We start from the raw sequence: 16,325 nt of genomic DNA on the forward strand, positions 1-16,325 counted from the left end.
TCTTTCTATATCCTTTTCTTGGCACTCACTGGCAGACAGGTCTTAAATAACTAAGAGTGATAGGTGCATGATATTTGGAAAAATGCTTTTTTTTCTGCTACTAAGGAGTGTGACTCATCTTCACTGCATCCCAATGATTAAAAAATATAAAAAGTACAATAAAATCAATTATAACATGTAAAACATTGGATGTAATAGGATTTAAAGGAATCGTTCACCCAAAAATGAAAATTCTGTTATTAATTACTCACCCTCATGTTGTTCCAAACCTGTAAGACATTCTTTCGTCTTCGGAACACAAAGTAAGATATTTTTGATGAAATTCAAAAGCTTTCTGACTCTCCGCAGACAGCATGTTGCGTTGTGGTACTCTCCAAAATAAGTGACTTGGAGGAAAAGAATTTTTGAATAAAGTTGTTATTTTAGCTTTTTTGCACAACAAAAAGGATTCTAGTAGCTTCTTAAAATTACAGTTGAACCACTATTGTCACATGGACTATTTTGTTGATGTTCTTGGTACCTTTCTGAACCTTGAACGTGGTAGGACCCTTGCTCTCTATGGAGGGTCAGAGAGCTCTCGGATTTCATCAAAAATATCTTAATTTGTGTTCCAAAGATGAACAAAAGTCTAATGGGTTTGGAACAACATGAGGGTGAGAAATTAATGACAGAATTTTCATTTTTGGGTGAACTATCTCTTTAATCAAACAACATATAACCTGAATGCAGGATGCATTTATATTCAGCACAGCATACCTGTATCCTTAAGACAGGCTGCTACTATACAAGGCCATCATAGAGTGACAGAGCTTGTACAATAGATGGATCTGCCTTTGATCCCTCCTGGAACTCCTGCAGGGTCAGCTTCCCATCAGCATTCTGGGTAAACAAACAAACACTGTTTAGAATCACAACTGTCTCAAATGCTGAGTAAAAACAACTACATGTGTTATTTTAAGCTTGTTTGTGGTTACATGCAAATGCATGACGCTTCAAACAAATGTGGAATAGACTTTAAGGTTATATCAGTTTACAAACTACAGGATACTAAAAAAACAACCATGAGGTTTTTCAATTATGCATGAGGAAAACACTCTCCCACTTTTAAGATGCTTCACATGCCCAGCAGGGGGCGAGTGCTAACAGGCTGATCCATTGAGAAAAAAAAAATCACAACAGAGTAGGCAATGAAAACGCTTTTTTCACCTTATGTGGTTCAGTGTAGTACTTGTTGAAGAAGCTTTAGTAATTATATAAGTCCTTAAAATAGCCCTACTGGTTTCTCATAGGGTGCAGTTCTGATCTGAGATTGCTGCAGTATTGGAAAGCATTCCAACTCTGTCAACATTTCCAAACAAGTCCTGATCTCATCTTTCAGGGCTTGAAGAGGGCTTCAGTGGGCATTAATGCTAGGATCCAATGTTAGCGGTAATGCATGCCAAACTGGCGTTTATAGACCCCAGGGCAGCGTTAGTGACGCTAGCTTTGCCACAGATATGAGCTCTTATTTTTTACTGTATCTGATGCACTGGATTGATGATGAGAATGTGGTTAGTAAATTGAATCAGAGCTATAAATGAGTGATTTTTCTTGACGGGCTTAGTGATGGTTAAAAGAGAAGTTCACTTCCAGAACAAAAATTTAGAGATAATTTACTCACCCCCTTGTCATCCAAGATCTTCATGTCTTTCTTTCTTCAGTCGATAAAAATTTATGTTTTTTTAAGGAAACACTTCAGGAATGTTCTCCATATAGTGGACTTCAATGGTTCCCCCAAGTTTGAACTTCCAAAATGCAGTTTAAATGCAGCTTTAAATGGCTCTAAACGTTTTCAGCTGAGAAAGAAGGGTCTTGTCTAGCAAAACGATCTGTCATTTTCGAAACAAATTGACAATTCATATACTTTTTAACCTCAAATGCTTGTCTCGTCTCGTTTCTGCGATGAACATGAGCAGTCTGTGTAATCCGGGTCAATACAGTTAGGGTATGTCAAAAAACTCTTGCGTCTCGTTTTCTTCTTCAGTCGCTGATTTACTTTTTTTTGTAAAGAGCGTTGATCTTCTTTGCATGTTCACTTTGTAAACACTGGGTCAGTAGTTCTGCAGCAATGTAGGGTGATTTTGAAGTTGGGGAAGAAAACGAGATGGGAGTTTTTCAACATAACCTAACTGCATTGACTGTATTGAACCGGAAAAAAACTGAGTTCACGCAGACTTAGACAAGACGAGTGTTTGAGGTTAAAAAGTATATAAATTGTCAATTTTTGCTAGATAAGACCCTTCTTCCCCGTCTGGGATTGTTTAGAGTCATTTGAAGCTGCATTTAATCTGCATTTTGTAAATTTAAACTTGGGGGCACCATATAAGTCCATTATATGGAGATAATTCCTGAAATTTTTTCCTCAAGAATGATTTCTTATCGACTGAACAAAGAAAGACACAAAAATCTTGGATGACAAGGGGGTGAAAACATTCTCTGTAAATTATTGTTCTGGAAGTGAACTTCTCCTTCAATTGCATATTCATAGAAATTCATTTCTTTCTTCTGCACAACCAAGAAAATGTTTTGAAGAATGTTGATAAGCAAACAGATTTGGTTCACATTGACTTCCACTGTATTTTTGTTCATACAATGGAAGTCAAGGGACACTGGAAGTGTTTAGCTACCAACATTATTTAAAATATCTTTTATGGTCCACAGAAGAAAGTAAGTCATACATGTTTAGAACGACATACAAAGTGATGACAAAACTGACATCCTTGAGTAAACTATCCCTTTAGCAGTTAGTCTGCTTAAGTGATTTCCACAAATTAAATAAAATAAACAGCCCGTTGTATAATAACTCTCAGATTTGGTTTGGATTATTAACTGGTTCAGTGTGATTGGGGTCAAGGAAATACCTTATCCATCATGGCAAAAATGCGATCCACTCTCTTCTCTGGCGTGTTTTCTTCTTCTGGAAGGTCCACTGTGTTTCCCTTAGACAAACACAAGTAATGTTAAAGACATCTGAGAGATTTTGCTCATTAAACCAATGCCATATGTTCCGACTGTAATTACAGCTGAAATGAACGGTGACTTACCACCATCTGATAGATGGCGTCTACGATATTGAGCATTTCATCTCGTGTGATATAGCCATCGTTATCAAGATCATAAAGCTTGAAGGCCCCTAAAGCGTGTAACAAGAAGTCATGGTGAGTGTGTGCAGAATATTATGGCGCTTTCCATAAACAGGGTATAAAATAGGTGATTTTCTTTTTTAACAAGGTGCTTAAACTTCAGACAAATGTAATAGACAAGAAGCAATAGGAAGCAATAAAGATGTTTTTATTAACTAAAACTAAAGTTAAAACTATTAAAAAAAGTTTGTGAATTAAAACAAAGCTGAAATCAAATCAAATATAAATATTAGATGAAAAACTTCAATGAAAACTAGAAATGTCTTCGCAACTGAAATAAAAAAGTTGCTTAAAGTTTCTGCAAAGTTTAATTTTAGTTGAAATAAACTAAAGTTAAATATAAATACTAATATAAATATAAATAAAATATAAATAATAAAAAAAAAATTATAACAATGAAAAAGCACATAACAATTGCTAAAACAGTTAAAACTAAAATTAAAATGAAGACCGAAAATATAAATAAAATTAATTCAAAATATGACTATACTATATTATATACTATAATAGTAAATATATGATAAATAATACTAAAATTACACTAACAGAGATGTCTGATGTGTATAAAATATGTTCCTTTTCATGCTAATGTTGATTTTATCATAATACAGTCATGGCCAAAAATATCGGCACCCTTGCAATTCTGTCAGAAAATGCAACACTTCTCTCAGAAAATTGTTCCAATTGCAAATGTTTTGATAGTCGTGCTTATTGTTTTTGTTTGCACTGCAACAACACAAAAAAAAAAACAGAAGAAAATCAAACGATCAAATTTCACACAAAACTCAAAAATGGACTGGAAAAAATGATGCACCTTGTCAAAATTGTAAGAAATAATTCGTGTTTAGACACACCTGTGGCAAGTAACAGGTGTGGGCAATATAGTTAAATCACACTTGCAACCAGTTAAAATGGAGACAAGTTGACTCAACCTTTATGTTGTGTGTCACACTGAGCCTGGAGAAAAGAAAAAAGTGTGGAGAGTTTACAGCCCATAGCACTGTAGCTAACCTCCCTGGACGTGGACGGAAGAGCAAAATTAATGAAAAATTACAATGAAGGATTGTTCAAATGGTGGATAAAGAACCCTGATTAACTTCCAAACAAATTCAAGCTGATCTGCAGACAACAGTGTCGGGTTGCATTATCCGTCACCATGTGAATGAAAAGGGACGCTATGATGGGACACCCAGGAGGACACCACTGCTGTCCCAAAGGCATAAAAAAGCAAGACTGGAGTTTGCCAAAACTTATGTGACAAAACCACAATTCTTCTGGGAGAACGTACTGTGGACAGATGAGACAAAAGTACAGCTTTTCAGTAAAGGACATCATGGCACTGTTTACAGAAGAACAAAATGAAAAAGAACACTGTCCCTACAGTCAAACATGGTGGAGGTTCAAAGATGTTTTGGGGTTGCTTTGCTGCTTCTGGCACTGGATGCCTTGACTGTGTGAACGGTATCATGAAATCTGATGATTACCAAAGAATTTTGGGGAGGGTTGAGAGAAGGGTTGCATTTTCTGACAGAATTGCAAGGGTGCCGATATTTTTGGCCATGACTGTATAACCACCATACTTTTTTTAACACAGAAGTAAGCTATTTTCTGTGAATGTGCAAGACTTCCAATTCATTAATCGCTGTAGGGAAATATCAAGAAGAACATCAAAGTGCAGGAAACAGTAAAACTGTTTGAACACCATCACAAAAACCACCATCGGGAATCTTGTTGGACTAAGCTTAATTTTCTTTTAAATATCAATTAAAGAGCAATGTTAGAAAGTGCAGACATGTAAGCTTATAAGCACCGCAAGGAATGATAGAAGCAGGATTGGGTGATAAAGGCATGCTTTGTATAAGCAAAATCACTGCACAGCAATTACAGCAGTGAGGCGCGACTCTTTCATCTCGCCATCTATGGTTTTCTCTTCACGCCAGGACTCCAGGACGTCCCACCCATACAGCAGCCCTAGTTCATTCCACTCATCTATAACAAAGAGGCAATCCTACAACTCGCACAGCGAGTGCAAACACAGGTCAGTGCCTGAGGTGAAGAGTCAACAGAGAAAGAGGCGGTACCCGACCCGTATACGTAAAGGAGTCTGTTTAGTATCAGCGAGAAAATTGCTTTGGCTGTTATACGCTGAGGTAATTTCACATTTAATCAATTTGACAAAACACAGTTGCCCCAAAAGTATTCAGACACGTAGGTGTCACTGAAAAATGTGTGAATTTCTTGGCATTTGATAATAAAAATATCAAACCAAGTGACATTTATTTGAAAGAAACAAAGCACTAACATACTTTACAAGCCAAACATTTTACAAGACAAAACGTGCAGCTATCAAATGATTAAACAATAGATTATTCTTAAGACAAAAACTATTTGGAAACTTTGTGTTAAATGTTAGTGGATCATGTGGATACTACAACAAGACACATGCTTGAACATCCCACAGGAACAGTTATTAAGAGCCAATAAAGACAGAATTTCCATTATGATTTCATACACCAAATATGATAAAGAATTTCTGATTAAAAATCTACAGTATCCTTTGGAAATGGCACTTGGTTTAATATTTTATTTAATGCTATTAAATACATTGATTTTTAAATATGACTAAACCTCAGTTAAGACTACAAAATTTTAGCCCAATTTTGACACAATCTGCTTGACGTAAGGTATCCTAAATGACAATGGGCGTCGGGACGCAAGACTCAATCATTTCATCTTGTGTAGCATGTCATAGTGGACGACATCCAATGCCACCACTGTGATGCTTCACGAAGTCACCACAGAAAAAATAGCTATGTTAAAACTATGTTTAATTTTTTTTCTGTTGTCCACAACGAGTTCTGTCACATCTGTGACATAGGCCAGTAGCAGCACAGAAGCACTTTCGTACATGCTTTCAAACAAGCCGAAATGAAAGACAGGTATCGGTTTTGCAGGTGCAAATTTACAATGGAGGAAATGTTTGCGGAGCTATGACAACAATACTTTGAGGGACTGCCACGACAGAGTGAAAAAAGGTTGAATAAACACTATTTTACCTCAGTTCTCTTTGACAGTTCATACTGTCCTATTCATGCAATCCATATTTGAGTCTACTGTCAGGTTTTCTTTCTTTTTTGATGACAAGACAGGGCAAAACATGCTGTTTGCTAGCCATTGTTTGTTTGCACTCACGGGACCTTTGTCTAGTCCTGCCGTATCAATGACAGCACTCACGCCGTTAAAGACGGTAAGTAACGAATGGTCAGGTCAGAACGTGTAGTCTGACATATTTCTTGTTTAAAACACGGCAAGATTTTAAGAGTCAAAAATGCATAATCTGACACAGTGACAGTAAGGCTGCGTGTCCACCAAAGCGTTTTTTAGCCAGCTGAAAAAGCCCAGCTGTGAGTGCTTGAGAGGGTAGCATTTTTTTTTCACTGAGGCGCTGTGGTTGCTATGATATGAAATACACTTTAGTAATATGGCAGACGCATCGCGAATGAAATGTTTCTCCAAGCATTATTTTTCATAACAATAATATGGAAGGTCAGCAATTCAAACTGATAAAGACATAAATACTCTGAGACAAACAATATTAACTTCTCCATTGTTGTTCAGTCATAATGCAAGCATGGTGTGACAGTTGGTCGCTAATAGTCCCGCCCCTCCTCCACTGTGATTGGCTGGCTGACTAGAAAGTGACTGATGAGTTCAGCGTTTTACTCAGAGTTTTACTCAGAGAACGCTCAACGCTCAGTGCGAAAAAGATGGTCAGCTCTCTGCACGCTCCTGGCGTTTTAAAAAATGTGGTGCTCCCATTGAGAACAATTGAAAAAAATACGCCAGCCTCTGTAAAAAAAAAAAAAAAAATGCTTTGGTGGACACCGTAGTTTGAACCGGGCTTTAAAGAAAACCTTGGGTATTGTGACATGTATGGCTTAATATAACGTAAATTATGTCTCCTGCTGAAATATGTAGTAGAAAACCCATGAAGGATTTACGTTATTTAAAAAATCCACTTCGTTTTACTCATATTTTGGACAATGGAGGCACCATTATGATGTGAAATAGTTGCACTCGGTGAGCTACTGGTGCCACATGTTGCTATTTTTACAGCAACACAATTCAGAATACACAACTCTGAAAATAAAATAAGAAAGAGCTTACAGGTGGTGATGGACATTAGCATAGGCTTAAACCAAATGCCGTACCATCGATTTTTTTCCCACAGGGAGTCTAAACACCCCTGGATATCAAATGAAATCCATCCTGGAAACTCCTTCAGTGGTTGCGGTGTCATGATAGACATGTTTACATCCTGCTAGGATGGCATCTAGCGTTTCTTGTCTCTGCCATTTGTAAGCTCTTTCAGTAGCTGTGGTCGACTAAAAGCCTCAAAGGCTTCAGGGCTAAAGTGGAAAGAACAAAGATAAGGGTCTTTAGGAAGTTTTATTCATCCACAGGCATCTTCCCATTATTTGCTCCTCTTCTTATTGGTAAGAAAAGCAGCGAAGACTCACATTGCTTCGTTTGTTGCCCTTCGACTGAAAATTACAGCCAAATAGGCGCACAATGTGGCACTGTATCAGTATTTTATTTTCCAAGTTGTATTGTGGTAAAAATAGCAACAGTTAGCGGCAGTAGCTTATTGAGTGCATCCATTTGACATCACTGAAATAATGGTGCCCCCATAGTCCAAAATATGTATAAAACAATGTAGAATTTTTTAAATAACGTAAGCATTTCATTGTTTTTTTTGCTACAGATTTTTAGTAAGAAACATAATTTACGTTATATTAAGGTATACAAGTCTTAATACCCATTGTTCACTTTAAGTGTCCAAATACATTTTGGGGCCAGTCTATGTTTTATATAGAAAATAATTAAATGTATTAAATCTATTACTGAGATTTAGTATTTTAAGAATGCTTCCTGTTTTATTAAGCATCTTACAAAGGTACTTTACTGCTTCTGTCTTTTACTGATTGTCACTTGAATGGGCTTTTATTAATCAAAAATTTGCTTACAGCGGAGCTTTTCATCCAAGGTCCCACGTGAGGTCACAGACAGGGCCTGAATGAATTCTGAGAACTCAATCCGTCCATCCTGTGGGGAAATTAAAAAAGCCCTTTTATCACGATGCCACTCAAAACCCAGTAACACTTTACAATTTAATTCATTTCTAGCCTACTAATGCATTTTAACACTAAAAGCTAACATTAGATCATACATTAATTAAAAATGAAAATGGAAAATGTATGCTTTCTCATGGTGTCTAATGGAATAACTAATTTTGAAGTACAGGACCTCATTGTAAAGTGTTACCCAGAAGCCTTCTGTTGACTGGCAGAGTAAAATGGGCCAGTGGGCTGCTATTCCTGTCCCACCCCCCTGCTCTTCCTTGGGGCTACAGGCTGGCACCACCAGCCACTGTAAAATGCATTCCATTGCCAAATATCCAGCAGATACGTTATGACATATTTTATGATTTGTCTACTGAAACCTCTCTAGAGCAAGAGAGGAAAAGAATGCAGTTTCATGTTATTTAGTACGCAGCTTTAAAATCTTCCAAAATATGTCTTAAAACCTCAAGGGTGGAAATGCTCAACTTGGTTGTTCAAACCTTACTTTATAATTGTGTGAATTTTTATGATTCCTGACTAGGCACTGAGCTGCTGGGCTTAAGGAACCTCTAAAGAGGCACTAACAATGACAGACAGCATTTAGTTCTGTGAATAAAATTATCCAATCAAAGCATTGTTCCACGGATAAGCTTTCACACCCAGGTGACCCTGCCTGATTTGCATTTGCTTATTTGTGCAATGTATTATTTCAGACTGAACTGTTCTTGAACTACAGTACAAATAGCATGTAAAAAAGAAAACTAATTTAATTATGCATGCCAGCAATTAGACTATGTACTAAAGGCTCACTATAGACAAGCGAAAATAAATGTCCATAAAAAGCATTCACTACCCTTGCACCTTGATTTTTTTATGCTATACCATAAACTAATATATATTTAGCTGCAAAAAAAAAGCAGCGAAGTTAAAAAGTCTTTAAAATTGATAACATACATCAAGCATCCTGCACGTTACATTACTTTTTTTCTGTACTACGAAGACTACAAGAACATTAAAAAAAAAAACCTTCACATGTCAAGCTAAATAGTAAATTAATTTATAAATTATTACAATAAAATACAAATAATTAAAAATGACTATAATAGCTACAATGTAGCTCTTACTATACATTCTAACTCACTGATGGAACAAAAATCTAATTCATGTTTACCTACTGAGTTCCTCTGTATTACCTCAATCTATTTTTCCTTTCAACCTTATGGGCTTTCCAGTTCCTGCTATAAAACTGAATCTAGCATGCAATGTTAAGTTTCAGTCAAATATAGCCTTGAGGTTCAAAGGTTCAGTTTTGGTGTCATCAAACTACAGAATCTCATTAAACCAAATTGTTGCATTTCCTATACACCTCAGGCAAACTCTAGGTGACTCAACTTTCTTTCCACCCTTCGTTATGAGTCACATTTGCAAGTGTATTGTCTTTCACTGTCTCATGCAGTTTGTTATGGAGAACAACAAAAACAACAGTGTTACTGCCCTACAACACTTCCACTATTCAGAGCACTACATTTTGGCGCACAGCCATTTATTTCATCTTTTATCTCACCTTTAATGATGGCTTTCATTGTGCTCAGAGTTGTATTACACAACATAAAACATTATTTATATTCTTGCCTAGACTTGCATTTTATATGATCTGCTTGAATGTTACATGGTCATAAGGGTTTAGTGTTTCCTTAAAACCACACAAAGTGGGGATCAGGTCAAGTTAAGTTTATCGTTCCAGTAATACACAATGAGGTTTGGCTCGTCATCATGGCCCTATTAGTCTTTGCTGGCAGATGCTGAAACTACACAATTTGTAGTAAAGTCAAATCAATGGATTGTACTGTTGATGTAGAATCAATAAAGATGAGAAAATACAGGCACTGTTCACAATGTGCGCAATATTGGAAGTAAATCCTAAATACTGAATTGGGTGTGGGTTTATATGAATGTGCATCTCAGAGAAACTGACTGTCTTTAGAGAAGTTTAAATGGTAATTTCTTTTCATTTTACTTCTGTGTAATGCATAATTAATGTAGTATTTAAAATCCTCATGAAATCAAAACTGAAGTTTTTATAGGAATATGTTAGCATCAAAGGGATCATCAGATGCAAAGTTCACTTTCACATGTTTGAACATTATTGTGTGTTGGCAGTGTATGTACACATCTACCCTTTAATGATAAAAATCCATGCAGTGGTCTTTAATTAATCTGTAAAGATAATATCCTCTTTTCAAATCGAGCCATTCTCAGATGCCTGTCGGTGTGGCGTCTCACTGACAGAGGCCACTCCCACGATAGTTGATTGACATGAGCGTCTTACCTCAGACCCGCCTTAAATCAACTGTAACAGTCCGATGTCCATTGTTTCGATGCCGGAGCAGTTATGTAAGTCAGACAAGAATATCTCTGACTGAGCGACTGAGATGTCTTGTTGCTGGATGTAAAAATGAACATAGTGGTCGTCATTTACTCCCGACACCTGAGCTGCTGAAGATGCAGTGGATTATGTTTGTTTGTGAAGGGAATGCGCCTCCCGATCTACATATATCTGTCTATGTTTGCACAAATCATTCGTGATCCAGCTTCACATACAGCAGAAGTGAGTATAAGGGTTTTTAATGAATCTTTGCGATCGCTTTTCCTAATAACGTGCTAGTTAGCAAGTTTAGCGGATAAGCACGGTTAAACACGGCTAAAATAAACAGGCTCGTCACTCCACAAGAGAGTGGTGGGGTGAGCAGAGCTCATTAATATTTTGAGCAACCTCGACCAGAACAGGATGATTTTGGAATAACGCATGGAATAACGCATGGAATAACGCTCTGTTTCAAAGCATTTTAGGTGCAGCGCTGCTGTGTTTACAAAAGTAACCAAGGACACGCTGTATTGCTGCTGTTCCATAAGCGCCACCTGGTGTCAAAGAGTGAATTTGCATTCTTATTCAGCCCGTCATGCATTTATGTTTTATGTATTATAATTTCACAGAGCTAAGCTCAGACCATTCTGTTTTTGATTAAAATTTTGAAATAATACAATCTAATTTACATCAAAAACTGCTCATGGTATGTAACATGTTTGTTTGGCTTGTAATTAAAATGCAGTGGTTCTGCAACTGTTTCATGTATTCTAATTCATATAAGCACAGTCAGGGAAAAAAAACGATAAACTGTGAAAAACCATGAAACTGCTAGAATCCTTAGAAAAACTTGAGGGTAAGTAAATGATGACAGAATTTGGATGAAATATGCACTACCAGTCAAACGTTTTTGAGTCAGTAAGATTTTTTATGTTTTTTAATATCTCTTCTGTTCACCAAGCCTGCATTTATTTGATCCAAAACACAGCAAAAGTAGTAATATTGTGAAATATTTTTACTCTTTAAAATAACTGCTTTCTATTTGAATACATTTTAAAATGTAATTTATTTTCTACGATTAAAGCTTAATTATTTGCATAATTACTCCAGTCTTCAATGTCACATGATCCTTCAGAAATCATTCTAATATGTTGATTTGCTGTTTAAGAAACATTTGTTATTATTATTATTATTATCAATATTTCGTCAAAGTTGTCCTATGACAAGAACTGGTATTGTTTTGGGACAACTTTGATGAAAGGTATTGATCCACTTCAAATGTTGACTACTCTCTCTCTCTCTATATATATATATATATAGGAAAGAAATTATAGAAATTAATACTTTTATTTAGCAAGGATGCTTTAAATTGATAAAAAGTGATGATAAAGACATTTATAATGTTACAGAAGATTTCTATTTCAAATGCTGTTTTTCTATTCATTAAAGAAATTCATCTACTCAGCTGTTTTCAACACAACAATAAATGTTTTTGAGCAGCAAATCAGTAATGATTTCTTAAGGATCATCTGACTGAAGTAATGATGCTAAAAATTCAGCTTTGAAATCACAGAAATTAATTACATTTTAAAATTTATTCAAATAGAAAACACTTATTTTAAATAGAAAAAAATATATATTTAGAAACTTTACTGTTTTTGCTGTACTTCGGATCAAATAAATGCAGGCTTGATGATCAGAACAGTCTTCTTTCAAAAAATAAAAAATAAATAAAAATCTTACTGTTCAAAAACTTTTGACTGGTAGTGTACATGCAATTATTTTCTTAGTTTTTGTATGTTTTACAATGTACACCTATAACAATTAAATGTATAAAAATAACACAAACGTAACATCACAGAATAAAACTGGTACCTTGCAAAATGCAAAACTCATGCTGTTGTCAAAATGTTGGAGCACAAATTCAAGGAAAGCGAGAATTGTGTCTGGTTTTATGCCTCTTTGAACTCTGTTCTAGAGTCAGACTACAGAGTCTGTTCTGTTAGACATCACTGCAGTTCTTTACAAGCCCAGACTGATAACATCTCCAGAACATTGACCATGAGACGGTGGTTAAAAAAAAGTGAATCTGAGGTGAGACGCACTGCAGTGGTACAGATTACTAGAAAAGAGCAAACAAAGGCCAAGACGAATGTCTCTCACTAACAGCGGTGCCTTTCAAAACCTATAAATAAACATAGGAACTAGTTTGACTGTGTGTGTGATCTCTGAAAGTGGTTTGGGTGCCAGACGACTCTTATCTGGCAGGGCTAACTGGCTCCTAATCACATTACAGATTGCGTAGATAACAAAATGAGGCTATTTAATGAATAATTAATAACAGGAACAGAGCACAATTCACAAGAGAGCGAGAATAATTAACCTTTCACCTCACTTCTATATACATACGTGCTCTGTCGCAAAACCTGAGGTCTCTCGCTGTCTGCTGTCTACGCAGGCAGCTGCCTTCTAAAAGAGACAGAATGTCTCCAACCCTAAAGAAACTTTGTTGTGCAAGACCCTGATGGGCACTTCACCTTGTTCTCGTCAAAAACATTGAAGACAAATGAGGCGAACTTGGTGGGGTCGCCGAAGGGGAAGAACTGCTTGTAGATCTTCTGGAAACCTGCAGCATCCAGTTGACCACTCGGGCAATCTTTTATGAAGCCCTTGTACCTGGAAGACGGAAAAAACATTATAATTTCATACACTGTCTTTGAAAAGTGAGCAAGATGTTACAGAAGACTGTTGAACAGTCTATGCTCGACTGTGAGCGTAGCACCTGACTGATCTCCATGCTAACAAAATAGGCTTATGCTTTTATACTCTGCCTCCTGCTTCATAGGATCTCTGAAGTCTGTTCTTTTTCTGACAGTTAGAAATAATTTATAGCTAGATCTGTCAGCTTCCTGAACCCTGCTGTGACTGGAGAATGATATGAAACAAGTATGAAACTTTCACTCAACTACAGGTAGCAAATGATGTCTCCTGTCTATTATGCCCTGTTGGTCAAACCTTTATATTCAGAAAAATCTTTCAAGTTTTTTCTGCAATGAAAATAACAAAACGCTCATCTGTTTTATGCAGCAAGGATGCATTCAATTAATCAAAAGTGACAGTTAAGACATTCATAATGTTACAAAAGATTTGTTTCAAATAAATGCTGTTCTTCTGAACTTTATATTCTTCATAAATATCACATTTTCCACAGAAATATTAAACACCACCACTGTTTTAACATAGATAATTATAAGAAATATTTCTGGAATACCAAATTGCCATATTAGAATAATCTCTGAAGGATAATGTGATACTAAAGACTGAAGTCATAATGATAAAATTCAGCTTTGCATGACAGGAATAAATTACATTTTAAAATATATTCAAACATATATACAGTTATTTATAAATAAGTAATAATATACAAAATAATATACAGTTATTTTAAATTATAATAATAAAACAGTATTACTGGTTATTAAGCATAAGAGACATGTTTAAAAAATATTTAAAAAGTACCAACCATATATCATACTATGTTATATTATATTATATTATATTATATATGTGTCTTAAGTAGCACAGGTATATCTGTAGTGATAGACAAAAATACATCGTATGGGTCCTAATTATCGATTTTTCTTTTATGCCAAAAATCATTTGGATATTATGTAAAGATCATAAAGATATTTTGTAAATTTCCTACCATAAATATATCAAAACTTAAGTTTGAATTAGTAATATGGATTGCTAAGAACTTCATTTGGACAACTTTAATGGTGATTTTCTCAGTTTTTAGATTTTTTTGCACCCTCACATTCCAGATTTTCAAATACAGACAAATATTGTCCTATCCTAACAAAACATACATCAATGGAAAGCTTATTTATTCAGCTTTGTATGATGATGTATGAATCTCAATTTAAAAAACCCTTACCCTTTACCCTTATGACTGGTTTTGTGGTCCAGGGTCATATATTATATTATATTATATTATATTATATTATATTATATTATATTATATTACATTATTGTCAGGGTTTGGACTTAGTTCCTGTATTTCCTTATTTGGTCTCATTCCTGTTCTTGTTTAGCTAATTAATTATGCCTCCACCTGCTCTTAGTTTTCAAATGCATTTAGGTTCCTGTTTTTTTATGAGTTCATCTTCCTGTGTACTTTGTTACTCGGTTGTTCCTGTGTAAGCCTGCTTCTTAGTTTGTCCCCCCCATCGTTTATTTTATTAAAGTCTGTTAAAGTTTATTTTCCTTTGTCTCCCGCATCCTCCCTACAACACACCGTGACTATTATATTATATTACATTATATTATATTATATTATATTATATTATATTATATTATATTGTTTGAGTAAATGTATTTTGTTTTAAGGGTGTTTATCTATTTTAAATGGAAAACAAGACAAACATGTTTTTTTTAAGCAGTGACTTGTCAAATGCATTAGCCACATGAAAAGAAGAAAAAAGGATTTTTCATTTTCAAGATTTTTTTAGATGATCTGTGCAGGACTAGTGATCTGCACTGCAGGGTACAATGTGAACAGAAGTGCACTTTGAATTGTACAGCTCTCATAAATGCTCACCTAATCAAGCTGTAATTTTCACCTGTGCAGCTGCCTGTCACACTCAAATGCTGCATTAAATTTATACCTACTATTGACAGGTTCACCGAAGCGGATTGTTAGTTCAGCTCAGCTTATCACAGAATGTGAATTCACGCTGTTGCGTGACGTGACCGTGAAGGGAAAGACGGTCTATCCCTATCTCAGCACAACACTCTCAGCTTTGACTTCATATGCTGAAACTCCTAATGGAGATTCAGCATGATTTAAGTCACCAAACTCTCACAACAGTGAGGCAGAACTCTGTCTATTTTTCTCTCCTTTTCCTGATGATAAAGGGCAGGAACTTCCTCCTTAAAGAAAAGAAGACTCTGCTAACATGAGGGATAGGACAGGCGCAAGGTCATATGGGTTTGTTTGCATACCCCAGTTGGGTTTGGACTGATCCCAATTTTGTCATCAGTATGATACCAGACTCTGATACGTCAGAACTAAATCGGGACAAATGTTTTGCCTCAAAGAAAAAAAACAGCTTGCATTAATCTTTGTAAGTTTTGACAACTTCTAATGAAATTATGTTCATCCAACAAACTTCACTGAGCTAGAGGAAGTTAAAGGATTAGTTCACTTCCATAATAACAATTTCCTGAATATCTTGGATGACATGGGGGTTAGTAAATTATCAGGAAATTTTTATTCTGAAAGTGAATCTTTTAATTATTAACCGAAATCACAGGAAAAGCGGTATGTCTTCACTCATTACTGTTGCCAGATCTTGCTTGGAAAAAAAACAGCAAATAAGAACGAGAACATAAACTAAAATTCAAACACTTATCTGGAAAATTAGCCACTAAACAAAATATCACAATCTGCACCTGTCTACTTTATTAGCTCCATAAACTGGATTGCTTTACGAGCCAAGCCTAAACAACAAGCCTAAAAATGCTTCATAAGCGTCACTTATAATAAGTGGACATGGCAACACTTCAAGAGCATTCTGCGAAGCAGCCTTCCAAACACAAACAAAACGCGAGAGCTATGTTGAAAGTGGTTTAGTAAAAATCACCAAACATAAC

The 16,325-nt window shown here is 35.6% G+C and overlaps 1 protein-coding gene across 1 annotated transcript in view; it reads right to left on the reverse strand.

The window, feature by feature from the left end:
• Positions 1-766: 766 nt before the first annotated feature.
• ncs1b (neuronal calcium sensor 1b) overlaps positions 767-16,325 on the reverse strand; it is a 42,813-nt gene continuing 27,254 nt past the window's right edge. Inside the window, exons 4-8 of the mRNA XM_051117055.1 lie at positions 13,208-13,346; positions 8,210-8,288; positions 3,084-3,172; positions 2,901-2,978; positions 767-879 (exon numbers count right to left, since the gene is read on the reverse strand). Of these exons, the coding sequence (XP_050973012.1) occupies positions 781-879; positions 2,901-2,978; positions 3,084-3,172; positions 8,210-8,288; positions 13,208-13,346 (484 nt within the window). The 3' untranslated portion in view covers positions 767-780. The remainder of the gene's footprint in view (positions 880-2,900; positions 2,979-3,083; positions 3,173-8,209; positions 8,289-13,207; positions 13,347-16,325) is intronic.

This window comes from Labeo rohita, chromosome 8 (assembly GCF_022985175.1).
Source record: "Labeo rohita strain BAU-BD-2019 chromosome 8, IGBB_LRoh.1.0, whole genome shotgun sequence".
Lineage (NCBI taxonomy): Eukaryota > Metazoa > Chordata > Actinopteri > Cypriniformes > Cyprinidae > Labeo > Labeo rohita.